Below are 27,477 nucleotides of genomic sequence, written 5' to 3'. Positions count from 1 at the left end.
CTTACTTTTGTGCAGGTGCGTCAGAAGCCCCCCGCAGGTCGCACCAGCACCAGGCAGACAGCAGGGGGCAGTGGCATCAACAACGTGAGCGGAGGCGGCACCAGCAGTGGGGCGAGCAGCAGCAGCAGCAGCACCAGAGCGTCACCTGCAGGAACCATACGAGCCGCCCCGGGGCATCATGGGAGGCCGGCGCTGGCTTCCAACTTCAGTCTGGATGACATCACGGCTCAGCTCGAAAAAGTGAGTGCGTGGGATAATGATAATGAGTTGTGTCATAGAAGCAGTCATCATTATGTTAACATATATTGCTACAGAGTTTGTTTAATGGGGCTTGGTATTGTGAGGATAATTTAGTTAAGTGGTTCTCAAACTTTTTCCACTTCATATCACCTTGTAAAATATCTGACCATCAGATTTAAATCCAATGAAAACTAAATTAATTCTAGTCTAGATCTGACCTAAACTAGACTTAATATATCTAAACGTAAACCAGAAACGTAAACCAGAAAACCACCCAGCTTAAATGCATTACTAATACATAACTAAAATGCATCTCTTATTATAATGGATGAAGTCTCTGGCACTGAGCAGCTGGAGAAGGCCAAGTACCACCAGTGTTAGACGTATTATAGTTCACAAACCACTGCTTTAGATTTTATGATACTGTTAATAATTTACTTTTAATATAGGCTTCATTTTTTTAGGGATTGTTTTGTTGTCTTGTGCACAAATCATATGCCTGATTCCCTTTAGCCAGTGTTTGCAGAAGAGCCTTTTTGAGGCTAAACTTAGAAAAGTGGGTCGCACAAATAGTTGCCAAGCACTAGAGTTTAGCACATGGGTTTTCTGTCAGGAAGAGTAAGGTGAAACATGTTCTGAACTTGGGAAGAATAAAATGCAACCAAAATAAAATACAACCAAACATGTCTGTGAACATCATGACTCTTTTCTTTGCTGTGCTCCAGGCGTCTCTGAGTATGGATGAAGCGGCTCGTCAGACCTCTTCTCACTCTCTCAGCTCCGCCACTTCCTGTACCTCCGCCCCCTTGCGGCGCCCCGGGGCGTCTGCCCGACAACACCGCCGCACAGGCTCAGTGGGCACTGTCAGTGAACATGAGGTAAAGAAGCACCTCACGTGACCCCTTTTTCTCCTCGCATAATTCTGTATCAGTCAGCCAATATCAGTGACAGTGAGTCTCTTTACTTTTACAGTTTTATTATGAGCCGTCTGGTACTAAAATGCATTTTCTATTCGTAAAAAACTCTCCACTGATTGTACCACAATAATGCATTATTAGAAATTTAAAAATATATATATATATACAATTTCATCGTCATATTAGTATTCAGAACCATTACAACAAAGTGCAGCCTCTATACATGCCTTTGAGCAGAAAAAAGAAAATCAATGTCAGTCTTCAACATAATAACGTTGGAAAAAATGGAAGTATGAATGCTCCCTGAACACTCTGTATCGGACCTCCAGCTCAACATGTAGCTATAACAATATACTTGCACTTGAAATTGTAGAAATAATTGAGATAGCTGTATTTTTGCTTCTTCTCTGACAATCTATCATATGTTTTCATTTCTTTTCATTGCAGGCGCGTTCGATAGTCCAATCGTCCCGTTCGTCTGTCACTTCGGCGTCTGGAGTCTCCGTGAACTCCGCCTCCTCCATGGACTCCCTGGACAGTGTTCTCCGAAATGAAGATGGGCAGAGCTCTAAGGGTCCAGAAGAGGGCGCCGGACACAGCAGCACCGAGGTACAGACCGTTATTTGATATGAAACGTACTATAATTCACTCTTTCCTTTATCCTGCCCCACTGACCCCTTCACCGGCCAACTGGCTTTTTCCACTCAAGCTGATTACCACAGGATTATAATCGTCAGCCAAAAATGCACTGTTTTGAAACAGAGAAAATGAGGCCAATAAAGTGTAAAGCACAACCGCCATCTAGTGGTGAAGTAACAACATTATGTTTATTGTAGAAATCTCGGGCTTGACTCCATAAGGTTTGAAATGATGTTAAAAAAAAGTGATATTTCAAAACACTTGTTCCCAGCCATAGACAGTAAAAGTGTAAGCCTTAAGAATTACTCACAAAAATATGTGAGTAAAAAGATATGTTCAGATGCTGTGGATCTGACCAGTTATTATCTTGTCATTAGATGAAACAAGAATCTGGACTCCATTTTAGTCTGGCCATCCATATAACAACCAATCCGAAGAGGTCGCGGAAACTAAAGTTGCACAAGAGAGTAAAATGGTTAGATGAGACAAAGGGTCAGAATGACTCAGCATGAATGGAGTTTGAAATGTCACAAGAGACAAAACACGATAAAAACATGGAGATTAAGTCGGCGAAACGCAACCTAATTTGGATTAACCTACTTCACACGCCTTTTTGGACCCCTATAGTCTTACGTCATGGCTTCTTAAAATCAGACCAGGATTTAAAGAAGCTGTTTTAACTATGAATTAGTGTTATTGAGTTTGTAAATGATAAACTCTATTCTTGACATAATCTAAAGCCAATTGTCAGAGCCTAAAATTGTGAAACCTGCAAAACAATGGCATTTGAACACATTCAGTGAAACATGAATCTGACCCTCACCCTATTGTTTAGCGTTTTAGGACACATTTATGCAAAACCATCAAACTGCACAAGAATTCAGAGGAGCTGCTGAGTCCTTGAATGCGTCACATGATTCTCTATTCTGACAGTGTGAGGATAAACACAAGAGTTGTATGGGGCAGATCAGATCTTGGCTTCTGTGTGTTTGTCCCAAATATCATTTTTAATCTGAGAACTAATGCTTTCTATAAAATGGCTTCTAGTGATTGAAGCACGTACACACACGCACGCTTGGAAGATTATCAGCGTAAGAGCGTACACGTTTCATTTGGTATTACCTTATCTTTTTTAGAATTTGATTGAAATTTAGCTGTAAAATCCAACAGCTGCAGAGTTATCTTTCGGATATTGTAATGAAGAGCAGGCTATATACTGTATTAAAAGATTACCCCAATAAAGAAGCAAATTAATATCCTAATATTTGGTGTTTGAGGTATAAATACAATTTAGGATGAATGTAAAAAACAATGATATTGCAAAACTCACTATATTTTCTATTCACAATAACCTTTAAGTTTTCATTTAAAAAAAGTATTGGTCGCAATTTACTTTACAGCACAGTAATAACCTGGTAACGGTGATAAAAATATTGTAGCAACAAGGAAAAACAAGGGATAATGCATTTTTCAGCCCTGTTTCAATATTGTTAAGATAATCATATTATACTACATAACTGAAAGCAGTACTAAGCAACTTGTTTTCCTTAATAATTGTTTTTTTTGTAGACCCACTGGGGGTAATACAAGTGTTAATGGGATGATTGGGGGGTCTTTCATCTCCCCCTGGTGTCTTTGGCCAGAAAACCACAATTGCAACTTTGCCTGCCTGCGGTTCGGAGGCCCAATACACATAATGGAATCACGAAGAAGAAGCTAACAGGCTAATGGGCAAAACTAACTGCGGGCTAGCGCCACTTAAACAGTATTTACAGCCAAGTTTCAGTGAAAAAAAATATCTCTATTTTGTAATTGGATGTACAATATCCCTCTCTCCCTTTGTCTTTTCTGTCAGCGTAGTATTTACTCTCACGGACAATTAATGAGTAAAAAAAAAAACATGCTGCGACACCTGCAGTGGCGCTTATGGCCTCTAGGAGCATGAGTTACTTAATACTGCTTTAAGTGTGTGTCCTTTCCATGTTATTATCATGCTATTCCCATGCTGTAAAGTAAAGTCCTACCAACATTTAAGATAAAATAATCTACTGCTGTGTTTGCTCTCAGTCGTCAATCAATCAAACAGAAGTGTTTTCACTTTCAAAAAGTAATCTAGACTTCCTCTGATTTGAGACAGACCTGCTATTAAGTTTACCAGCAATGTACTGTATTTCTTTTTCAATGTTGATTTGTGTCACCTGTTCACTTGCAAAAGCTACTTTTTATCTAACAAATGTCGCTCCACAGTTCAATCAATTACTGCCCACTTCTTTTGCTTTTTCCCAGCTTCACCCTTTCTGCCAATCCACCGCGTCCAACGGTCCGAGCACCTGATTCACTCACTCTGGAATTTGTATCTGTTTTTCTCTCTCTCCCTTTTGAAAGCACTCCTATCTGGACAGGGAAACCTCACTGATTCTGAAAAATATAGCAGGAAAGCCCATGCACCTCCTGACCAAGGTGACGCCACAATCCCTACGCCTTGCACGCTCCTGCCGCTCCTCTCGCTTGGCATCAGTTTGAGTGCATGAATGAATACGTTTGCATGTTACGTTATTGTTACATTTTGCACGCTAACCCACTTGCATGCTCTCTTCTCTTTTCATTTCACGTGTAGCATTTGGGTCATTTAATGTAAGTAATATGATTTCCATGTTAAATCTATTCCCAAAGCTTCACGTGCCGAATGCAGCCTCTCAAATGTGTAATCAAAGTTTGTATGAAATTATGGGGACTGTAGATGATTCAGAAAGCCCACAATCTGGGGTAGCTTACTTTGTCAAGCTGTGTAATGGTGCCAGCGCCCACGAGGCTAAATTGCTCTGAATGCATCGCATGTATTTTTAAAGCTATTTGTATTGAACCGAAATGGCTATGAGGAGCATTGTTGATGCATTAAAGGCCACTTAGAGCGCCAAGCCATTCTTCAAACTCAACATCAGCCTGCATCAAAAAGTAAAGCTTTGTGAGCGTGACTTTGTTACCAAGCGAATTGTCTGGAAATGTATCCTGTGAAACTATGCATGGGTGTGTTTTCCTTTTATACAATTTTTTAATCTAAAATCTTTATGGAGTGATTTTCTGAATTGACCCACAAACTACATTCATTTGTCTTGTGCATCTTAAAGCCACACTGCACAACATTTCACCCAATAGATAGAATAAAACAAGTATTGATTTCACTCCGGGTGTTTTTGTGGTGGAATAATACCACAGAAATAATTGGGGTTTACTCTATGCAAGCTCCCTTCTCCTCAAACCTGACCCTTACCTTGGCTGGGAGCAGGAAATAACCAGCTTGTCTCCATGACTGCTTGGCTTTGACTGAAGGTAGCCAAACATGAGGTTTAGATACATAAGGTACATAAAGATATCCCACTGACAAAATAGCATACAGATAGTTGATGTTGTTGCATGGCAGCACATGAACTGGAATGTTCCACAGTGTGGCTTTAACTACACCTGAGTCACATCATCAACCCTTTGCAAAACAAAAATGTCAATTATCTGCAATCTTGCTGGACACATGTCATAAAACAGCTTTCTATGTTACAATTCTGTGTCTACTTAGAAACACTGTGTATATTTATTTGGAGAAAAAAAAGTGATGCAGAAAGGTAGTTATCTATTGTTTTACGTTGACCACGTGGCTGTCCAGCAGTGATGGCGACTCCAGATAAACCAGCTGCCTAATGGGTGTTAAGCAGGTTTGTTTTGTGCCTGTAATGTGTTTGGAGCTGAGCCAGTTAAAGTAATAGAGATTAGATGGGAGCTCAGTCCTAACGCTGATCGATGCACATAATAGCACAAGCTGCAGCCGAATAGTTGTTATTGGTGCCCTCATAACTGGCATTTATACGTTTTTGTGGCATAGTTTCTTTTAACTTGCGTATACTGCCTGGGTTGTCAAAAACATTTACAGAGTACATAACTTTATGTCTGTGCAGTGCAGTAAACAGTAGTGGCATTACTGAGTCCACATGGAGACAGCTTGAGCTGAATTTGTAGGCTGCTTATTGCTGCTTTTCTCGCATTGTGTGCATTAGACAATAAGACATTTTAGGATTGGATCACTCAAGTCTTGTTTCGATTGGATGTTGGTGCAGATACGGCTGTACGATTGGTCACCGCGGAGAAACATGCCCGATTGGTAATTGTAATCCTCTTTGGAGCACAGGGAGGGTGATTCCCATGTCCCAAGTCCACACTTTGTCGTAACGCTGGCAGCAGGCCATAGTAACTGGTGTGCAGTTCGTCATTGACAAAGTGACTGCTGAAACATAATTGCTGCATGTAGATGTGGCCTTTCCAAGTGTAAAACTCCATCAATAGAACATTAAAAATGGATCACAAGATTGTCAAGATTTTGATTTTTTCCGTTATCATTGAGTGAGTGGTTAAATCCATCTGTCTCTCACTGGATGCTAAAGTAGACACACACAGATGTAGGTAAAACAGAAAGAAGGAAAATCACAGTATATCAATCTTCCCAAATAGATAAAACGTTGCAGTCACTGTTTCAATCAGATTTTATTTTATTTTAACATAGTAACGCCAACGCCCTTAGCATAACTCCAGTAGCCTCTTACTGAACTCAGATTAATGCTGTACTCTTTAGATCCATTTATTTCTCTGGGCAGCTGTCACTCTCATGCAATCCTGTTTTCTGTGTGGCACATCAAGCAGATATCCGCCCTGTAATCTCTGTCTTATTACTGCATTGATTCTAACTGCAATGAAAAACGTGAGCCACAGATTAAAACAGTGGGCGGAGGGAACCCTAAGATTCCAGTCAGATTATAGTCCAAGGGGCCAGTCCAAGTCCCGGGACAGCGATTAGTTCGAGGGTGTAATCATTTGCGGTCATTAAATAGGATTGCGGGCGACAGCTGTTTGTGCTTACTGTATGTGTGAAAACATATATGCGGTGCTCTGGGCTCATCTTTCTGTGTCAGTGTTACAGCAATAACTGCAGTCATCTACCCACAATGCACTTATGCTTCTGCCCCACTTCTCCGGCGCATAAGTCTGCAGCCGTTCTGGGGCTACGGGTGCTCAGGAGGGACACACTGCTCAGAACTTCAAAGGCAGCCGGAGCCTTCCTGGGCGAAGCTAATTTTAGTGCGTCTATAATGTAGGTCAGGTGAATATCTATGAGATGCAGTGAAAATGTTTACGCTGCGAGCGGCAGATGACGCTGAGTTCAGCAGAGGGGGCTGTGTCATTTCAGGCAGCTAGCAAAGAGGAGTAGGGAGTAAAACGCAGCTATACCTATAATGCTCCACCATTGCTATTATTAGTGCAGTTCAGTTCAGTTCCCTTAGCTTTATGGCCAATGCTATTGGCAATGCTGCTATAATCACAAACCTTTGGAGGGGAAGAGGGAGAAGAAGAGGGAGAAGGAGAAGAGTTAGCAGAAGAAGAGGGAGAGGAGGAAGAAGAAGCGGGAGAAGGAGAAGAAAGAAAAGAAAAAGAGGACAAGAAAGAGAAGAAGAAAAGGGAGAAGGAGAAGAGGAAGAGGGAGAAAAGGAAGTTAGAAGAAGGAGAAGAGTTAGAAGAAGAAAAGGGAGAAGAAGAAGAGGGAGAAGAGTTAGAAGAAGAAGAGGGAGAAGGGGAAGAGGGAGAGGAAGAAGGGAAATAAGAAGGAGGGAGAAGGAGAAGAGTTAGAAGAAGAAGAAGAAGAAGAAGAAGAAGAGGGAGAACAGTTAAGAAGAAGAAGGAGAGGAAGAAGAAAAATAAGAAGAGGGAGAAGAAGAAGAGGAAGAAGAGAAGAAACAGAAGAAAAAGAGGAAGAAGAGAGGAAGAAGAAGGTTTATTAAGGTTTATACACGGACCTGGCATGGATCGAGACTCCTTGCCTTCTCCTTGAAGAGGCTATGAGATAGGCTCGGTATCACTCTCTGAGATGTCCGCTCCGTTGCAGAAAGCCAGCGACACATTAGTTGCTTTGTGCCTTTTTCTTTGGCTACTCATTTTACAAATGACTTTATTTGAGCATGGATTTGGAGGGCTTCTTCCGGCTCCGGACACTTTAATTGTAACGTTAAATGCAGATAATTCATTATGGAGTTACGTCATATTTAATCTTCAGGGAATTTGCCATTATTGGAGCTTTTAGTTAAAGCAATCATTATGTAAGACTATTGTCTCAAGCCATTAGTGAGCAACTGTTAATACTGATTATGTAAAACCAAATAAACTAAAAGTTCCTGTTACTTTTAATATTTTGCGTAACACCAAGAGAGCTGATCACCCAAAATCAAGGGATAAGGCAGGAAGTCCTTTTTGTTTTCTATTTTTGTTGCAATAGTAGCAGTTCCAATATCCATATCGCATGAAGCCACAATTATATCACAACATCCCTGAGTTTTTCCATTTAGCTGAGATTTACACATTTTTTGCCAACACAGCCTACACCAAAATGCTTAACTGGTAACTTAAAAATGTGGAAAAGTTCAGTTTTAGTCCCAATTTTCCCTCATTTACTTCGGTTTTAGTCTTGTTTTGGTTGTAATTTTGTATTTTTGAAGTCTGACTTTGACACAATTGAATGAAAGAACAAAAACAAAAGAAAAATCACATACCAACTCATGATATTGTTTTTATTCTGTCCTCACATCAGCGGCCCGGACATAAACTAGCATTTATCGTAATGATCTCAAGCTGTCTGCCCGGCTAGTCCGCTTATGAAAAGTGGGGCTACAGTATGTGCTTGCATTTGCAGTCATTTGGGGGCGGGGGGTGCACATAAGGAGATTTCCACGCTGATCGGCTCTTTCTGTTATTCTGCCCTTTCGCTGCTTCACAAATCGTCTTCCCGCGGCGGGTGTGACTTAGAGCGACTCTTCTGGGCTGTGTGCGCAAACCCTAATGCAAACTGACGAGAGGGAAGATGTGCGCGAGCTCGGAGCAGCCCGTCCAGATCAATTAACGCGGCGCTCAGTATGACAAAAACACGTGGAAACTATCATAGTACCAAAAACGCTTTACAGTCCATGTTTGTATCAGGAATTGGGTGAAACTTCTAAACCTCCGTTATCCCAAAGAATGTGGTCTCAAATTAGAAAATAGATTCACTAAAAATAAACACCCAAACAAAAAATGACTACAATACATAAAAGAAGAATTTATATAATATGTGTAACATTTTAATTGGAGGAATTTTGTATTTTTTTCTTTCCTTTTTTCCGGAGAGGAGCTTGAGATAAAGAGATCACTGCCGCTGCACTGGAGTTGGCAAAGCACATGGCCCCTCCCCCCACCGCATCTCCTCGACTCTGCTCCTCCTGTTCATTCCACGGGGCTCCATCGAACAGAGAGGATGTGACAGGGCATGGTAGCAGTGTTGACTTTCTGATTTTTTGGTTAGCCGCCTCTAGCTTCAGTTCCTCGAAGGGCTATCTGGCTGCTATTCATCTATCTTCTTCTTTGTGTATTTCACGGCTTCAAATGTAGACGTTTTGACTTTTTTGCTCCCAGATATGAGCTGGATTCAAGGCTGCTCCGTCACTTGCCTAGTATAACTCCCAACAATCTTGGCTGGGATAGTTTAATTGAAGGTGCAGCGAACCTGACGCCGCGTGCTGAGGGAGAGGAGATGAGCGGAGATTAGAGCATCTCTTGAGTTGGTCCGGAAGACTCCTCGGTTTTATTTTGTCTGATTTTTTTTTTTTGCTTCTAGATCCTTATGCATGCATGTTTCGGAGTCTAATCCCACTGCAAAGGAGACAATACTATCTGGCAACATGTAGTGCTCCAGCATTGAGCCACGATATTTACAGAGATGACGATTATGAAGAGGCGGAGAAGGAGAAGCACATTTTGCACTGTAGAGTTTTATTTTTATTTGCAGTTTTTACAATTTTTGTCCGACTAAAGCTGCCCATTTGTTAACGTCGATCCCTTGAATTGCGTTCGGTTGTTAAGGAATCGGAATCAAAGACAGAAAGGATATATTTTAATGATATACTAACAATTCTATCTTTTATATAACTGGAGCATATAGATGGATTTTGATATATTGTATAACATGTATTGCTTTCACTTGGCTCTTGTGTGGTTGGACTAGAATTATCTAAAAGCATAGGAAGAAGTTTATTTTTGATACTTTTAATGGCCTTTGTTTGGCTGCTTGTAAGCTGGATTTGATGATTGGAAAAATACTTTGATACAGTGCAACTGATGCGCTAGTCAGGAAGTAAATCTAAACAGACACAGAATTGTTAACATTGCTTCAACACAATGAATGCCTGTTGGAAAAATCAGGTAAGTCTGTCATATAGTCTTACCATCCGTGTCTCTATGTTGAAAAGTTAAAGCTTGTGCTTTTTTTTTTAAAACATGTGTTTATATTCTGTCCATGCAGGAGGAGCAAGCTGCCAAGTTGAAGGCTGAAAACATCCGCCTGGCTCTGGAGAAGATCAAGGAAGCCCAAGTGAAGAAGGTGAGTCACGAGCAGAGGTGCATGATGGGTATTTGAGTTTTCACACTGCACGTTTCAAAAAATAAAAAAATCCAATGTGTGTGAAATGCGTGGCACGTGTTGAACTGCCTGGCGTTTTCTGGGTCAGGTCAGTGTTACTGTGTATCGGTCAGTAACAGCTGGGGTCAGCACACACAGACAGGAGCACTCAACATAATGACCAGTGCAAGTTAAGTCCCAATCCCATGCAGAGAAGAGAGAGAGGGACAGGGGGGAGAGGGAGAGGGTGGATTACTAACCTGGATTTACTACTACGCACACAAACACTTACGATCTGATCTAGCTACCTGTTCATGATCTAGTCTATTAGAAAGTCAACGGATGTTACTCCAGGTCTACATTTTGGATGCATGTAATGGAAAACACATATCTCAGCTCGGAAATTAGACCATTATTCTTTGACTTAGCAATATTAAAAAATCATTATTAGTGTTATATATTATACATGTAATTGTAATTTTGGGCATAAAGTAACATAAAAAGCAGTATTTTCTGAGGTGTCTGAGAACCACACATGTGAGTCACCAGTCTTTGAAATGAATTGCATGTTGTAGCAGGAAAACGCTATGTAGCTCTTCCTTAGTTTAAATATTGCATGAGACTATAGTAAATGTTAAAATGTAGGTTATACACTTTAAAGACCGGCTATAAATGTTTTAACAGTCACATGCCATGCTGCTATATCTGGGTACTACTGGCTCCTACAAATGCTCCATAGACTGGCACTAATCCGACCAGTGTGCAGAGTAAACAAACTAAGAGCTATGAAAACTGAGCTGCTGTGGTTTGCTCTACTTTTTTGATCATTTCTGCCCATCACAGTTAAAGCGGTTTGCACTTATGGTAATGCGTAGGGTTAGGGTTGTGTGCAGTCGTTTGAAATATTAAGGTTTTCCGATTCAATGTCTTGTGTGGTGCTTTGTTTATTGCAGCTGGTGATCCGCGTTCATTTGTCAGATGAGAGCTCCAAGACTATGATGGTGGACGAGAGACAGACTGTCAGACAGGTAAGATTGGGTTACACTGTTGTGTTGTCAGTTTGTGAGGCAGGGGGAAAACGAATGATAAGTTCCCCTTGTACTTATCATTCATAATCCCGGACTACAATTCCACAGACGTCACACAAATATACCTCAGCACCAGATCCATCACTCCTGCCACAGTATCCACCATCACAAACTGCCTGTCTGCAATAAAATCCTGGATGAATGCCAACTTCCTTGCACTCAACTCCAATAAATCGGAAATCATTGTCATTAGTCCACCTCTCCCCAAATCCGAAATCTTGGTTTCATTTTTGACCCCACACTCACATTTAAGCCCCACATCCGCCAGTTCACCAAACCGGCCTTTTTCCACCTCCGTAACAATGCTCGCCTCCGCCCCACCATCTCCACATCTGCTGCTGAAACTCCCATCCATGCATCTCATCCCTTCCTCTGATTTACAAAAACTGCAGTATGTTCAAAACTCCGCCGCCCGCCTCCCCACACACACACACTCCAGACACCACATCACCCCCGTCCTCCAAAAGCTTCACTGGCTCCCCGTACAACAGCGCATCCATTGCAAAGTTCTGCTTATCACCTACAAAGCCCTCAATAACCTGGCCCCTCCGTACCTCACAGACCTCCGACAATGCCAACGCACCGAACCTTGGGGGACCGAGCCTTTGCCATTGCTGCCCCCACCCTCTGGAACTCACTCCCCATCCACATCAGAAACTCGGACTCACTGACCACCTACAAAAAACCTGCTCAAAACCTCACCTGTTTCAGCTCACCTACAACCTACAATAGCACTCCCATCTTTGTTTGTCTGTTTCATTTGTAAAGCGCCTTTGAGTTCCTTGAAAAGACTTTTGTATTAAGTTTTCGACCATGATTCACATAAATTATACATATATCTGCAGTGTAAGGTAAATGCGCTTATGTCTGCTCCACTCCAGGTTCTCGACAGTCTGCTGGAGAAGTCTCACTGCGGCTACAGCCCAGACTGGTCTCTGGTGGAAACCATCAATGAGCTGCAAATGGGTAAGCCGCATTCACACACTGATACAGTTTCTCCTTTATTTTCAGTGAATCTAGTAAAAAAAAATGTGTCTCACAACATGCTAGAAAGTAAGAGGGTAAAGCCAAAGAAGTAGCTTGCGTTATGTCTCCGACTAATGGAGTAATTTTATCAGACATTAAATAGTGAACACATTATGGAGCATTATGGAACACTTAGACCTTGTGCAACAGCTGTGAGACTTTTTGGATCAATGCAAATAAAATTCCTCAGTGTTTTGAGTGGTCCAAAGTGCCTTCAGAGGTCCAGGTGTGCAGAGAGGAAGAGGGCTCTTGAAAAACATTTAGGCTTCCATAGACACACACGTCACATGCTCGACGACCCTGTACTGCAGACTTTAGCGCAATATTTAACTAGTCAGGGGGCTTGACGTTAACCTTTTTGCTCACTAGTCTCACTCTCCAGTCCTCTTCAAACTTTACTAGCTAATAGAATGACCCAAACTCGGAGACAAAACGATGCTCTTGACTTTATGGGTTGGTGTCACTATTGTTAATACTTTACCAGCTTAGATATTGGGGACCTACTTTATCTATGGCCAAACACACATTGCACAAATATTGAATCTTACTTATGTTTGTTAGTTTGTGGACCCAAGCTCCATCATAACAATCTTGTGTCTTGAAGTCCTTTCCACTGACGAAACACCTGACGATTACCACCACTATTTTCTACTATAGTCAAAAAATGTTGCTCAAAAGCTGTTAATTAAAGCAAAACTAATTAACTTGTTTACCTTAATAAATCCTTTCCGTAGTCCCTCTGAGGGTAATTACAAGTGTTAATGGGACGATTGGGGGGTCTTTCATCTCCCCCTGGTGTCTCTGTCCAGAAAACCACACTTGCAACTTTCCCTGCCTTTGGGTCCGAGGCGCAATACACACTAATAAAATAATGAAAAAGAAGCTAACAGGCTAAGCTAAAGCTAACTGCAGGCTAGCGCCACTTTAACAGTATTTACAGCCAAGTTTGAGTGAAAAAAATAATCTCCATGTGTCAGTGTAGTATTTACTCTAATGGACAATTAATGAGTAAAAAAAAAACGCTACAACACCTGCAGTGGCGCTTATGGCCTTTAGGAGCATGAGTTACTTAGTTCTGCTTTAAAAGAGAGGATTCTGACCTTTTTGCTGGTTTTTGTTTCATGTGAATATCTCACAGTAATAGTTATCAACAGGCAAAAGGTTAATTCTAGCTTAATGTTAAGATGTATGTGAATGTGCCTAATGGTTATTTTCCTTGCCACAATTTGTTTATTTTCTTTTTTTTCTTCACATATTGCTACTATTTTCTCGTCATGAGCGATTTCTCGGTTACACTACATTTGGGTTGCAGGTAATTAATTAATTGGGGGATCCTAACTGGTTTTAGCCATAGGATCTGGCAACAATAGGTGTGGGACTCACTTTTCTGATTATGTAATCATGTACATGTTACCGCTTACTCAAAGTGGTAACATTAAACTCCCAACAACAACAAAAATGAATGAATTACTAAAACAGTTAGTGGCTTGTAAGAGTACCGGTTACGTGGTTACTTAAAGGCCAAAATAGTCATCTGTCCGCATTAGGCTACTTGTCTAGAGTTGATGTCAAGCCCCTGCGCACACATACACGCACTAACACATACAATGTAGGTCCGGGGCAGTGATGCGTGTGATCTAACCCACATCTTCCGGCACATTCTGCACAATCACTCGGCATCATTATGAAACTAAGAAGCCCAGGCCACGACGGAGCCAATGTCTTCTTTAAATCTGCCGCACGTGCATTTGTAAGGCCAAGGCTCGGCTCCAAGGTTCCGACTTAGGAGGGTTTTTGCAGGGCTTTGCGTTAATCAATGAAATAAGTAGCATCCGCAGCTTTAGGGGGGGACCAGAGCAGTAGCACTTTCACACTGACACACAAACATCCACACACCAGTGCTACCAGTCTCCCGCTGTTTGACCCCGGGCAAAGCGCATCGACAGACTGTGACCTCGAAAGAAAATGAGACTATTTTACAGTTCAGTTAGCTTATTACTTAATTACCTTAATAATTGTTCATATTTATTGCAATTATATATTTGTACACACTTTTGTTTATCTAGTATTTAGTTGTAAATCAATATCATGCCTTTAATGTACTTGAATAAGTGTTAATGACATTGGATAGCATTTCACTTTACTGCAGTGAATCTCCATATTTTTTGTTTTTTTGCTACTATTGGTACCATTATCATCAGCACAATGTATCACTGGTGCACTTTAATAGTTTGGTATCCTGTAGTTTGTAGCTACACAAGATATGTGAAAATACAACAAAATAGATGTTTGTTTGCATTGGTTTATGTGGGTCAATAAAAGTTATGAATTGAATTGTGCAAAATCAAGGCCTTAAATGCCATTAAAAAGGATTAAATTAGATTCAAACTGGTGTTAAATTATGACTCAACTATTTTTACTGTATGTGTTAATCAAAAATACCAAAATGATGGTCTGAATTAAAACATATTAAGTTGTAGTTTGGGCTGAAATTTACCACATTTTCTTTGCTTTAAAGTTTCCTGTTTTGTCTCAATTCCTCTGTTTGATGAAATATTTGCAAATCCTAAGAAATTAAATAAGCAGCCTTTTTTTTTTTGCATTTGTGAGATTATGATATAGTATATGGGCATTTAAACGTTTTACTCCGAGGACAAATGTAACTGAAAGCACTTCACAAGACGCAATGACAGTAGTCAAAATATTGAAAATAGGTCACAGCTGACAGGATGTGTATTTTTATTGGATTGAGCTCAGGCCGTACTAAAGGGGGGCTGGACATTAGACAAAAAGTCAAACGAGACGAGTACAGGCAATGAGGGCAGCAGATAGCCAAAAGCCATAATTCTTTTTGAGAGTGGGACAGAGTTATTGTGCTTTATGTAGCTCTAAAAGGGCATGCAAAAATATGAAATAATGAAGAAGAAGCTGTATGAAAACAAGGCACACACTATTGGGTTGTTTCTTTTTGGGGGGGGAGGCTAAATGTAGAATGATTTATGATTAACAGTGCATTACTGTACTTTGCAATATTACTTTTTATAGAGCGCATTTTTGAGGATCACGAGAACCTGGTTGAGAACCTGCTGAACTGGACGAGAGACAGCCAGAACCGCCTGATGTTCACTGAACGCATTGAGAAATACGCCGTGTTCAAAAATCCTCAGGTAAGAAACGAGGTAAAGATTGGTCAACTTAAGCATGTGCCACTGAGTGTTTTAACATTGTTTAACGTTTATCCCAAAGAACTACTTGCTGGGGCGTAAGGAGACGTGCGAGATGACCGAAAGAAACAAAGAAGCTCTTCTGGAGGTATTTTGTTCTCACGCCTTTATCGTAAACCTCAAATATGTTTTCAGACGCAGTGGTTTCCTTTTATCGTACTCTATCACCTAGCATCTGTTGTTTCGTTGTTTATCAGGAGTGTTTTGGAGGCACTTCAGTGTCCGTCCCTGAGATGGAGGGAGTGTTGTGGCTCAAAGAGGATGGGAAGAAGTCCTGGAAGAAGCGTTATTTTCTGCTGCGGGCTTCTGGCATTTACTATGTCCCCAAAGGAAAGGCCAAGGTCAGGAAATCTTCAATCGAATCATTGTCGTTTAATGTACGCACACACATGCTCACTTCAAACTCTGTGTCCAGGCCTCCAGAGACTTGGTGTGTTTCCTCCAGCTGGACCATGTCAATGTGTACCATGGCCAGGACTACAAGAGCAAGTACAAGGCTCCAACAGACTTCTGCATGGTGCTCAAGGTACAGTTTGTTTAGCTGTATTTGAACCATTAGTGTAGTAGCAGTGACCCCTTGTGGTGAACGTACAGTAGGACTGTTTGCACTAGAAATAGATTTTTGGGTTTAGGTTATGCACTATTACATTACACAATATTGAACGCTTATTCTTTTTATTTTGGAGGTTGCAGAGTGTAAATTATTCTTGGACAAATATTGATGCATGTTTGTCGGTGTGTAGCATCCTCAGATTCAGAAGAAGTCTCAGTACATCAAGTACCTGTGCTGCGATGACGTCCGAACTCTCCAGCAATGGATCAACAGTATTCGTATCGCCAAGGTAAATGCTTCAGGCCACGTTATGTCGTTTCTTTTTGCAAGCTATTTAATGACATGCATTCAGGTTTCATGACACCTATCTTGAATTGCTATGTTTAATCTTTTTTTTTTTCCACTGTCTAGTACGGGAAACAGCTGTACGTTAACTACCAAGAAGCCATGAGAAGGTCCGAGGCCGCGTACGACTGGTCTTCCTTGTCGTCTTCTTCAATCAAGTCAGGATCTAGCTCTTCAAGCCTTCCAGGTTTGTCCCAGGGGTTACTACTGTCAACTATTTACCCTTGATCATAGGGGAAATATTTGGAATAAAAATAATCAAAAATAGGGAAACAAATTGGGAAAACAAAAATAAAATTTAAAAAATGGGGGGGGAAATGGGGCAAACATTGGGCAAAAAAAAATGAAAAATTGGGGGGGAAGTAAATCAAAAATGGGGAAAACATCATTTATTTGAGCTGAAACAACCAAGACACTTGTTTTAATGCTGCCCCAAGACCCACAGCATCAAAAGATATATAATACATTTTTTTTTTTTTCCTGCTTTCAGTACTATCATTTTTTCAATACTGGTAGTACCTAAATTGTATTCCAATACCATACTGGTATCGTTTAGCGGTACAGCACTTTGTGATTTTATCTATGAAAAGTGCTTTAGAAATACGGTAAACATTACTTACTACTTACTACTTACTTACTTACTTTTACTTATTTACTTACCTACTTACTTTCTACTTACTCACAACTTACTTACTTACTTAGACTTACTTACTTACCCACCCAGCCCTGATCATGTCGCTCCTGTGTTGCAGAATCCCAGTCCAACCATTCCAGCCAATCAGACAGCGGCGTATCAGAGCTGGCCTCCTCCAGTCACACGCGCTCCCAAAGTGTGGTTAGCTCCATCTTCTCGGACGCTTGGAGGAGAGGGACTCAAGGAGAGGTACGAAAGACTCGCATCACCCGGCCCCTAACAAACCTTACCCGGTCAGCATTGTACAGCATTTGCCATGACCCCCTGTGCCTTTTTGCTCTCCTGCCAGAGGTCTAAAATGATGGGACGTTTGGCCGTTCCACTTTGTGCAGGAGGAGGAGGAGGGAGTGGAGGTTAGACAGGAAGTGAAATAACAGGCATCTCAACAGACCAGCTGCAGCCAAAATCAAAAATTGTAAAATACTTGACAAAAAAACATACATTTCAAAGCTATTTGTATTTTTTTGGGCAAACAAAATTAGCTATTGTTACTGTAAAGTGCCCATACTGTCCCACCTAAACCTTTGTAGGCACAGGGTAATGACACTCTAACGGAAATGTATATGCTTTAGATTTCACTGATTTTATCAATACAATGTACATACAATGAAAGAAAATGCAGTGTTGTCTTAAATCCTGAATTAGCTGTAAAGAAAGTAAGATTGTTATGGCTGCAGCTGTAACTGTTGATCTTATTTTTCTAGATTGTGTGACGGCCTTGGAATGTCCTAACCAAAGCAATTGAGAGATTGTAAAATGTTTGAACCTGACTAACAGAATATTTTGTAACTGATTGTACAACTTGTATTACTGTGACTGCACCACACTTTTAGAAATACAATCCTGTGTGTTTTAAAGAGGTCAAAAAAGGGTGTAGTACAGTATGACATATAGAGTGTAGAGCTCTGTGGTTGACATTTTGGTTGAGTTGCTGCTCATTGCACTGTTTTTGTCCCCTGCATCTTGGCCTAAATAGAATTAGCTTCATGATAATGGGTTTCATAACTAGACAGTGTTATTTTTCATCCTGTATGTTATGTCTGTCTTTCCAGATGATGAGGATCGACCCTATCAGTAGGCCGATCCCAGTGCAGATCCCGACGCTCTCGTCTCAGCCGCTCTCCCTGTCCCAGCCTACGACGCCTCGCACCAGCTACACAGACGACCTGGTCGGGTCTGACGAGTCCACGCCGTCACCCCCGTCTCCCCCGCCTCCTCCGCCCCCGCCTCCCGTCGAGACCGTGGCCCACCAGCCGACTGCTACCTCGTCGTACGTCAAATACAGCACGCTGGCTCGTCTGCAGAGCCAAAACCAAGCTAGGCCCGGGGCGGCGCTGAACATCGTGCCAGCGCCGTCGAGCAAATCCAGCTACAACACTCTTCCAGCGGGGTACAATGTCGCCTCGGCTCAGCCTCCGTCGCCACCGCCTCCCCCGCCCCTCGCTGTCCCGGCGCCTGGATCTGCCATGGCCGTGCTGAAGTTTGGTCCCCCAAGCCCGTCTGCTGCTCTCCTGCCTCCTCCGCCCATCGAGGAGATACCCCACGAGCCTTCCTATCTGCCCCCTCCGCCTCCAGAGAGCATCGAAGAGAACGGTCTCCCACTACCGCCGCCCCTTGAGCTTGTCGAAAACTCCTGCCCTCAGCTCTCCAATTCGGGTTTGCAACAATTCCTGGCTCACAAGTTCCCTAATATGAGTTATGACTTCACTCCAAACCAAGATGAAGATAACACCCCTCCGCCACCGCCTCCACTCGAGCTGTCGCCACCTGCCACGCTTCAAAATCTAAGACCCGTGTCGCCCAATGCCCCGCCACCGGCACCCCCTAAAACGTTCACAAGCCCCTTCCCGCCTCAGTCTTCCCGTAAGCTATCAGGTCCCGCTTCTCTTCCCATCGCGCTCTCCCCCGTGTCGCCCACACAGCCGTACAGCGCTAACGGGTCGTTCAAAAAGCAGCAAAGCTTCTCTACAGGACACTCTCCAAATCAGCCCCCGCCCACTCTACCCAAACAGCACAGTCTGTCCTCCAAGAACCTCACTGCCCTGTCCCCTTCTGCGTCATCGGCGTCTGTGTCCATCGCGGCCGCTACGTCGTCGTTGGTCAAACAGATTGTCAATCAATTCCCAGGAAACTCCCCGCCCTCCTCTCTGCCGATGTCCAACTCCGCAGAAGGGTCAAAGTTTGGTGCGCCCCAGTCCCCTCCAGCGGTCAAGGCCAAGCCAAAATGGCAGCCGGGCGGAGTTGCGCAGTCGCCGGAGTTTCCACCACCGCCGAATGATAACTTCCCACCTCCTGCTTCCAACAACACGTCAAAAACTGGCTCTCCGATCAAGAAGTCGCCCTCCTCATCTTCCACAGGGTCGAGCAAACGCGGCCCGCCTCCGACTCCACAAAGAGCCTCGTCCATGCGATCAAATTCAGGGGAGGCACAGGACGAGAGGCCCAAGAAAGTGGAAAGCCTTGTGAATAAATTTGGCCAGGGAGCTCCAACCGGGACGTCTTCCAGTTCATCATCAGCAACTGGGTCTCCTTCAAAGGAATCGGCGCCATCAGCTCCCCCCAAACCCGGCAAACTCAACCTGGCCAACCTGCCTTTAGCGCTGCAGGGGTTACAGACTGGACAACAGGCAGAGTTCCCGTCACCCCCTCCGCCGCCCCCTCCCTCCCAGCCGCCGCACATTGACACCTCCCCCGACTACTTCCCTCCGCCCCCCAGTGACTTTGAGCTTTTCCCTCCCCCTCCGCACCCCTCTGAGTTTCATCACCCGCCCAAAGTAGCGGTGGTGAATCCTCAGCCTCAAATGCAGCAGTCTGCGACATCATGGAAACAGAGCTCCCTGAAAAAAGTCTCAGTGCCGCCTCCGACCCTGTCGAGGCGCACCAGTAACACGCCGCAATACGACACGGCGCCTTCTTTACCGCTGTCCCCGCCTCCTCTCTCCCAAACCCCGCCCCCTTCATTAACATCCTACTCATCCTCTTCCTCCCCTGTGCCCCCCACCTCTCCCAAATCAGTGGGGCCCAGCACCCTCGCACTTAAGACGAACTTCCTGGAAGACCTGAACCGCACGCTGAAGAGGAAATCAGTGGTGTCCCGTCACGGCTCGCTCACCTCCTCCCACCTCATCACCTCATCCAAGATGGAGCCCATGGCCACAATGGACGACATGGCCCTTCTCCCGCCTCCGCCCCCTGAGCTCCTACAGCAGCAACAGCAGGGCAGCCGGGGGCACTCCAAGACTCTGTCCCGCCATCACACGCACTCCCAGTCCGCCAAACATGCCAACATCTCAGGCTATGCAACACTGCGGAGAGGCCCTCCTCCCGCGCCGCCAAAACGGGACCAAAGCACCAAACTGACCAGTGAATGGTAGAGGCGGACTTGTATAGAGAGAGGATCCCAATCTTACTGTGTGTAATGGCTGCGACGAGGATGACATATTAGCTTTGTTTACCCTATAGATTCTACTATAGGAAAGTATTACTCCCCTAACTTTACTTCCAATTGGTTTCATGAAAAATACACTACCTCTATGTCAAATCACAATACCCTTAACACAAGTGTCATGTGAGAAAGCTGTTGGGACAGGGGTGTAAATCTAGCAAAGCCGTTACATGTTTGCCAATGGGAAAACGTTGCTATCTCCTCCTCTATTCATAGGTCTCTGGACACTGGCAAAGCCTAACGCAGTGACTTATCATGAGCAAAATATCTCTACATTTCATTCTAAAATCACCAGGATACAAGTAGCAAACCCTGTTTCCTAATCTTAATATAAGATTATACTTGTTCCCATTATTCTCATTATTAATATTACCAATACATGTGTTAATCCAATGAGTAAAACTATATATGTGTATATATTATATGTATACAAGCAAGCCAGAAACGTCACCTATTATGCTTTTTCACGATGTCTGTGCAGCTTTGCAAATCAAAAGTATAAAACAAGACTTGAACGACAACAGCAACAGAGACATTTTGCTGCCATGAATCTGGTACTGCATGGAGCTGCGGCTAAAGGAAGTAGCATTTCAGATGAAGGGATAAAATACAGAAGGAATCAGCCAAGAAGAAGTGAGGATGTACATAGATGAAACTTGAGGAGCGGGACACTCTGAGAAGGAGCATTGCCATTTTTAAACTTTTTGTGTTTTTATATAAGATTATTTAATACTGGAAAGATATTATTATAATTATTTTAAGTTTATAAGAGTCAAAGAAGAATGAGTTTGACTGGATGTGTACCCTGTGTTGAAATATTGGCCTGAGTTACCAAACTAAACCAGTAGTTTGGGTTGTTTTATCCATATCCTTCTAATTGATCAAACCTCCACTATTTATGAGTTTGTTACTCCAGTAATAAGAGACACTATGCATAAGTTTTCCCACTCTCTCTCTCCTTTTAAATTTAGAGTACATTTTACATTTGACCTGTTCTGTAAGTGGCTCGTGTGACAGACCACAGTTGTGTTGGGATTTCTCTGTTGGACTGTTATTTATGGATGAATCGTCCCGAACTGTGTACTCTGAGCTCAGCCTTAACATGTCTGCAACATTTTGGTGCAAGTGTGATTCTGATACAGGACACTATCAGGATGTCTGTTGATTCATTAGTCAGTGGGTTAGTTCTTTGTTTGCTAGAGAGTAGATCGAACAGCCAGTCAGCTACACTGAACTCTGTTTGAGTGATCATCCGTTTTCTACTTAATAAACCATTCACAAGTTTTGTCAGATTGATGATTGCTCATGTTTTTGCATGTATTTAGTTTCCCACTTTAAAATATAGATTTGTTTCCATTGTTGTTGCCATTTATTTCTCATATTTTTTGAGATATTCTGGATATTATAAAAGACTTGTACTTTGCCATTTTAGTTATTACAGAAATGCACAAATTAAGTGAAACATTTAAAAAATTTAGATACAAACACCATGTTAGGCAGCATGGTAGTACAGCGGTTAGCGCTCGTGCTTCACACATCGAAGGTCCCAGGTTCGATTCCCATCTGGACGGGGCCTTGCACGTTCTCCCCGTGTCTGCCTAGGTTTCCTCTGGGTACTCCGGTTTCCCCTACCACTAAAAACATGTCCAGTAGGCCTGAATGAATGAGAGTGTGTTTGAGAGTGCGCATGAGGGATGACGGATGGAAATTAGCCAAAGGCTACAATCCGGCGTGGCTTGTTTACATGCATGAGACCCACACTGTCCCGACCGAATAAACCAATAATAATACAAATTGATGATTGTGAAATTAGGGCTGTGCAATTAATTGAAAATTTATTTTGATTATTACACTTAACGATCACAAAATTAGCAGAATATAACAATATCTGACCACTTCAACAATTACAATACATTTGACAAACTCATTCCAAGACAGGATTACAAAATACAGTAGACAACACGAGACAGACAACACAGCACTTCAGCACAATGCATTCCAAAGAAAAAAGAAAAAATAGTAGGTGCTTTAGTAAATGTTTGGTTGATAATGAGGATGTTCATCCTTTTAACTTATAGAAAACATTATTATTCAGGAGGCCCTCCCGCTTGTCGATCCGAAGCGATGGCCCATGCTGTTGCCTGACATAAAAACAAACAGCGTTGCCGCGCTGCAGTTTCCTTGTGAAGGTGTGCGGGCTGGCCAGCAGGGGGCAGGTGTGAAACAGAGACCTCTCCTCAATCAAGGCATACTTGAAATCATTACTTCTACGACTGTTCAGAAAACACAAAATCACTTTTTTTAAAGGCTACAAATAATCGTTTGAACAGTCGTGATTTCAATTATGACTAAAATAAATCTTGATTATTATTTTTTCAATAATCGAGCAGCCCTAGGTGAAATAATAGAGTAAATATATATTTCAAAGGTCAGACGTCTTTGTGGGAGAAAAAATATGTTTATTGATTCTCTGTAGCAGGATAAAGGGATGCATTAACATTGGGAGTGATCCCTATGACTCAGTCAGTGACATACAGTAGTTTGAATTCTCTCTAAAACATGCACAGATTATGTGTTTCAGATAAAACCTGCACAAATAAGACATTATTGCAGCAAAATGTACTTTGTGTATTTAATTAAAGGGACTGGTTCAGTTCAAATTAGTGTTTGATATTTTGACCATTTCAGTGCACAGGTTGCACAAGTGTCTTGCTCAAAGGCACTTAAGTCAGGTAATGCTGAAAGGGCAGCTTTAGATTTCTACAGCGGGTGGTTTGACTTCAGTTTCTTGTGTCCTCCTGGTTCATAGATCCCCATCGCAGAAAACACAATGAAAAATCACATATTAGTAAATACAAACGTAATACTTCAATATAAGCATGGCTAACTGTTGCTGTTTTTACCAAAACATTGATCCACTGTGAGCTGCTGTAAATGTAAAGTGACTTTCTGTCTGTTCTTAGCACCATCACGTTCTCTGCCCGCAGCCTCCTCATCTGCTTCTCTCCATCGGCCACAAAAATCTACAGAAAAGAAGTTCTGACATGATGAAATACAATAATTTTGTTGGTTCACTGCAGCCCACTAGATGGAGCTGTTTAGCAAATATCATAAATTAGATGTATCTCGTTACCCCAATAATAAGTACTGTATTTTAAGCTGGGTGAAACAAATAAAAATAACAACAGTAAAAATGCCGTTCAATGTAACTGTAAATCAAAATAATATGATGGGAGTAAATTATATACGATACTCACATTGTACACTCGGTTGTTCTCTCTCAGGTTCTCTAAATTTGAACAATTGCACTGGGCTGCAGGACCTTGCTCTCCAGGATCTCCCTGAAGTCCTGGCAGAACGTACACTTCCACACAAAACATTTTTTTTCACTTTGCCATGTTTTGTTCCACATGTTTCAAATGTTTCCAGTTGTTCATATTATACAGTGATAAAATGATAAAATGATCAGATGGACATATTATCAGTGCTTTTGGATATTTCAAAAATTCTTCATCTAAATGGAAAACACAAAGTTTGAATTTCAACCCAACATTTTGTTTGTTGCTTCCTAACATCCAACACATGGCTTACACAAGCGGGAATTTTACAGACATTACAGTATTTCATACAACTTGTTGTCATGCACAAACCTTGACCGGGATTTCCTGAGACTCCTGGTTGACCATGAAGCCCTGCTGGACCAGTGTGCCCTGCCTTCCCTGAAGTTCCCCGAGATCCTTTAGGCCCCTACAAAAAGTTAAATGTTCTGGTTTGTTTGTGTGTTTTTCATAGAGATGTAAGAGAATACAAAGTTTAAATAAGTCAATGTACCACCGCTCCTCTGTTGCCGTTCTCTCCTCTGGGACCCGGATCTCCTCTGAGGACATCTCCTTTCAGACCTGGATCTCCCTAAAACAATGTACAATCAAACACCAAAGCCGTGTGTGTATTTGACTATGAGAATTATGAAAGCTTTGTTTTCTGATGGCTACCTTCTCTCCAGGCCTCCCAGTCCTTCCTCTCACCCCCTACCGAGACACACACATACAAACTAAACGCTGCTCAACTAAATGAAAATATAAACTAATAACAACTCGGATTGAACTTGCTTTTTCTCCTGCTGGACCTCTGTAACCTTTAGCTCCCACTTGACCCTAAAACATTCATTAAGAAGATACAAATCAGGCTGGTTTATGGATCTTGAATGCAGTCTTGCCAATTACCTTTAGTCCCTTACGCCCCTTACTGCCCTGTCAAAAAGAACAGTTTGTGTTTGTGAAATGTTCACTGTATGTTGCAAAGACTGAAAGCACCATGTTCGCTCATACCTTTATCATGCCAGGTGCCCCTATATCCCCGTAGAGACCCCTCCATCCTCTCTCACCTTTGTCTCCCTGTATAGATGAATCACATTAAAACATTGCAGATTGTTTGTATAGACAAGTGTGGTAAAACAAATTCTGATGTGGTATGACCTCGGGGCCCATCTTCCCCATTGATCCTTGTGGTCCTGGCTCCCCTTTTGGACCCGGAACACCTGGGTCTCCCTGAAAACAAAGCCATGGCATTGAACAAAGTGAATAAACAGTGAATGACCCTGACATTTTGCACGTTGCATGCATCTCACTGCACCTTGGGCCCTCTCACTCCTCTGCAGCCCTGGGAACATAAGTAACTTACATTATATGTTCATGTACTACTTCAATTACAGACCTGCTATGAACAGCAGTAAACACTGATGCTACATTGCATACCTTTTCTCCTTTCACCCCTGTGATTTGTTGGGTTATGTCAACCTGGGGGGAAGGATATACTATTATGTTATGTAACTACATAATAATAATATTGCATATAAAGAATGTAAAAGTGTTTTACTAGAAGCTCTTCTTTTCGTTGGATGGAGGGGAACATGGGAGGAGGAGCTGGAGGTGGGATGAAGATCTTGCATCTCTGTGGAGACCATCGGCTCAATGGAAATCCTACGAAACAAAGAAATATGGGTGAAAGCTGTGCTGACCTCAACAAATCAGCTGTTAGTTTACGGTGGTGCTTGAGCGTGCTACTATACAGTCCATGATTTACAGTTGTACTCACTGTGTGTGACAGAGGCTGCAGCCAAATGAGGACAGCACAGCGCTATAGTCCAGCCCACAACCAGCTCAGTGAACATTTCTCCTCCACTTGAAAACACAGGATAAAAGATATACTAAAAGTAGGTGTAGAACTAATGTATAATAATGTAAAGGTTGTGTTTTGGTTTTCTCGTGTAAACACTATATTTATGCAAAAGCCACTTAAGCCTGACTAGTCAGAATGAGAGAAATTGTAACTACTGTAGATGCAACTGTACTGATTTCTAATTATTACACATTGTAGATCATGCTCTGATCAACAAATCTGCATCTATTGTAAATAGATCAATAATCTTCAAGGCTATAGCTTCTACTGTATCAACAGCAAGCACAAAAGAACAAATACAAATTGGACATCTGAGCACACAATATTGGCATACAGTATTACCCCTGCAGATGAATTAAACAGGACATATGAAGGTAGCATTACATACTGTATGCTTAAAGAAAAAAAAATCTTACCACAGTTGTCCCTTCCAGAGCACCGTTCAGACCGTCCCGCAGTGGTGCTCCTGCCGCTGGTCCCTGGTCATTCTCCAGAAGAGCAGCTCGGTCCAATCTGCTGGCCTTGCACACTCCGCTAACATTAACTTATCTCTACGGGCTGTGGAAATGCAGCACAGCAGCTGGCAGCTCTCTGCAGAAATAATCAGATAATTACCTTCACACACACTGAGCCAAACAGAAGCACAGTGCTGGACAGAAAGCAGACAGTGGGACAAGTCAAGTAATACACTTTTTACTGTACTTCCATTAAAATACAGGCAAACGTCCAAGATCCACACCACCGGCCAAATGAGCATTCAATAAAATGGGTTTGCAGCAACAAGTAACTAGTCTTCATCTGTTTACTCCCAAGACCTGCATCCGACCAAAGAAAGGTGATCAATACTACCAGAAATATAGATCTCTCAGCTTTTCCACACTACACTGATCTGGATGGGACATCACTGTGGGACCCAGCACAACCAGAGTGCTTTCAGTTTTAATTACTGTAAGTAGAGAGATTTGCTACAGCAGCCAGTAAAAAACAGGATTTTACAAAGTGAAGAAAAACACAGTAGCAAATTGAACCATGTCAATGATCATTAATAGCTATTCAGCTTTGAGGTATAGTTAAGATTAGTGACTTTTTATTTCCTAATTCATGGACCTAATGTGTGAACCATTGCATTTAAGTGGAAGACAATTTAATATAGAAATAAAATGACAGTAGGTTCTGAAACTTTACAGACCTTTCATTTCCTTATACAATACTGAAATTAAACCATGACCAATGGGAAATTAAGGTCTCATGCCGGAAACAGACTACATGATTAAAAGGCAGTTAGGTAATTGTGTTTTATTGAAATATTTTTAAAATATTGAAGTGCAGCATGTCTACAAAAGACAATAAAACATGTGAGGACATTGGAGAGTTTACAAAGAACACCATTTACATTATGTACAAAGTGTAGACAGCTGACTTGTTAACATACAGGATGGAGTAGGTGAAGGAAGTATGTACATTAGCAGGTTACAAGGAGTTATCATTTATTCAACATCAGTTTATTGGGCTAAAATGCCCACTGTTCATACAAGCAATAAAACATTCATCCAATACATCTGGCTGTGCTTCAATTTCAATGTTACTCAAGCCAAATTAAAATCCATTAAAAACAAAAGGTTTAAAAAGAGGGAGGAAAAAATGCAAAAATTGTAGGACACATCATT

At 42.0% G+C, this 27,477-nt stretch overlaps 2 protein-coding genes across 3 annotated transcripts in view; one reads left to right on the top strand and one right to left on the bottom strand.

Moving 5' to 3' along the window:
- raph1a (Ras association (RalGDS/AF-6) and pleckstrin homology domains 1a) overlaps window positions 1–21,917 on the top strand; it is a 52,439-nt gene extending 30,522 nt beyond the window's left edge. For both annotated transcript variants that reach the window (XM_079563157.1, XM_079563156.1), the window contains exons 6-20: window positions 16–240; window positions 966–1,118; window positions 1,605–1,766; window positions 4,182–4,256; window positions 10,162–10,239; window positions 11,211–11,285; window positions 12,227–12,311; window positions 15,417–15,538; window positions 15,618–15,683; window positions 15,793–15,936; window positions 16,011–16,121; window positions 16,339–16,437; window positions 16,560–16,680; window positions 17,246–17,376; window positions 18,240–21,917. In XM_079563157.1, coding sequence (XP_079419283.1) covers window positions 16–240; window positions 966–1,118; window positions 1,605–1,766; window positions 4,182–4,256; window positions 10,162–10,239; window positions 11,211–11,285; window positions 12,227–12,311; window positions 15,417–15,538; window positions 15,618–15,683; window positions 15,793–15,936; window positions 16,011–16,121; window positions 16,339–16,437; window positions 16,560–16,680; window positions 17,246–17,376; window positions 18,240–20,561 — 3,969 coding nt within the window. In that variant the 3' untranslated portion in view covers window positions 20,562–21,917. The remainder of the gene's footprint in view (window positions 1–15; window positions 241–965; window positions 1,119–1,604; window positions 1,767–4,181; window positions 4,257–10,161; window positions 10,240–11,210; window positions 11,286–12,226; window positions 12,312–15,416; window positions 15,539–15,617; window positions 15,684–15,792; window positions 15,937–16,010; window positions 16,122–16,338; window positions 16,438–16,559; window positions 16,681–17,245; window positions 17,377–18,239) is intronic.
- Window positions 21,918–23,115: 1,198 nt separating this feature from the next.
- Window positions 23,116–26,735, bottom strand: LOC306967467 (uncharacterized protein). The gene is made up of 14 exons (XM_079562519.1): window positions 26,227–26,735; window positions 25,727–25,812; window positions 25,508–25,611; window positions 25,387–25,428; window positions 25,265–25,291; window positions 25,108–25,179; window positions 24,961–25,026; window positions 24,856–24,882; window positions 24,625–24,786; window positions 24,464–24,541; window positions 24,283–24,379; window positions 23,890–23,996; window positions 23,536–23,655; window positions 23,116–23,430 (listed from the first exon to the last, which is right to left on the bottom strand). The coding sequence occupies exons 2-9, from the start codon at window positions 25,800–25,802 to the stop codon at window positions 24,661–24,663; spliced, it is 540 nt and encodes a 179-aa protein (XP_079418645.1). The 5' UTR covers window positions 25,803–25,812; window positions 26,227–26,735; the 3' UTR covers window positions 23,116–23,430; window positions 23,536–23,655; window positions 23,890–23,996; window positions 24,283–24,379; window positions 24,464–24,541; window positions 24,625–24,660.
- Between the last annotated feature and the right edge of the window lie 742 nt (window positions 26,736–27,477).

Source organism: Gobius niger (assembly GCF_951799975.1).
Source record: "Gobius niger genome assembly, chromosome: 9".
In the NCBI taxonomy this organism is placed as follows: domain Eukaryota; kingdom Metazoa; phylum Chordata; class Actinopteri; order Gobiiformes; family Gobiidae; genus Gobius; species Gobius niger.
Note: the sequence above shows the minus strand (reverse complement) of the source record. Positions and strands in the feature narration are given on the sequence as shown.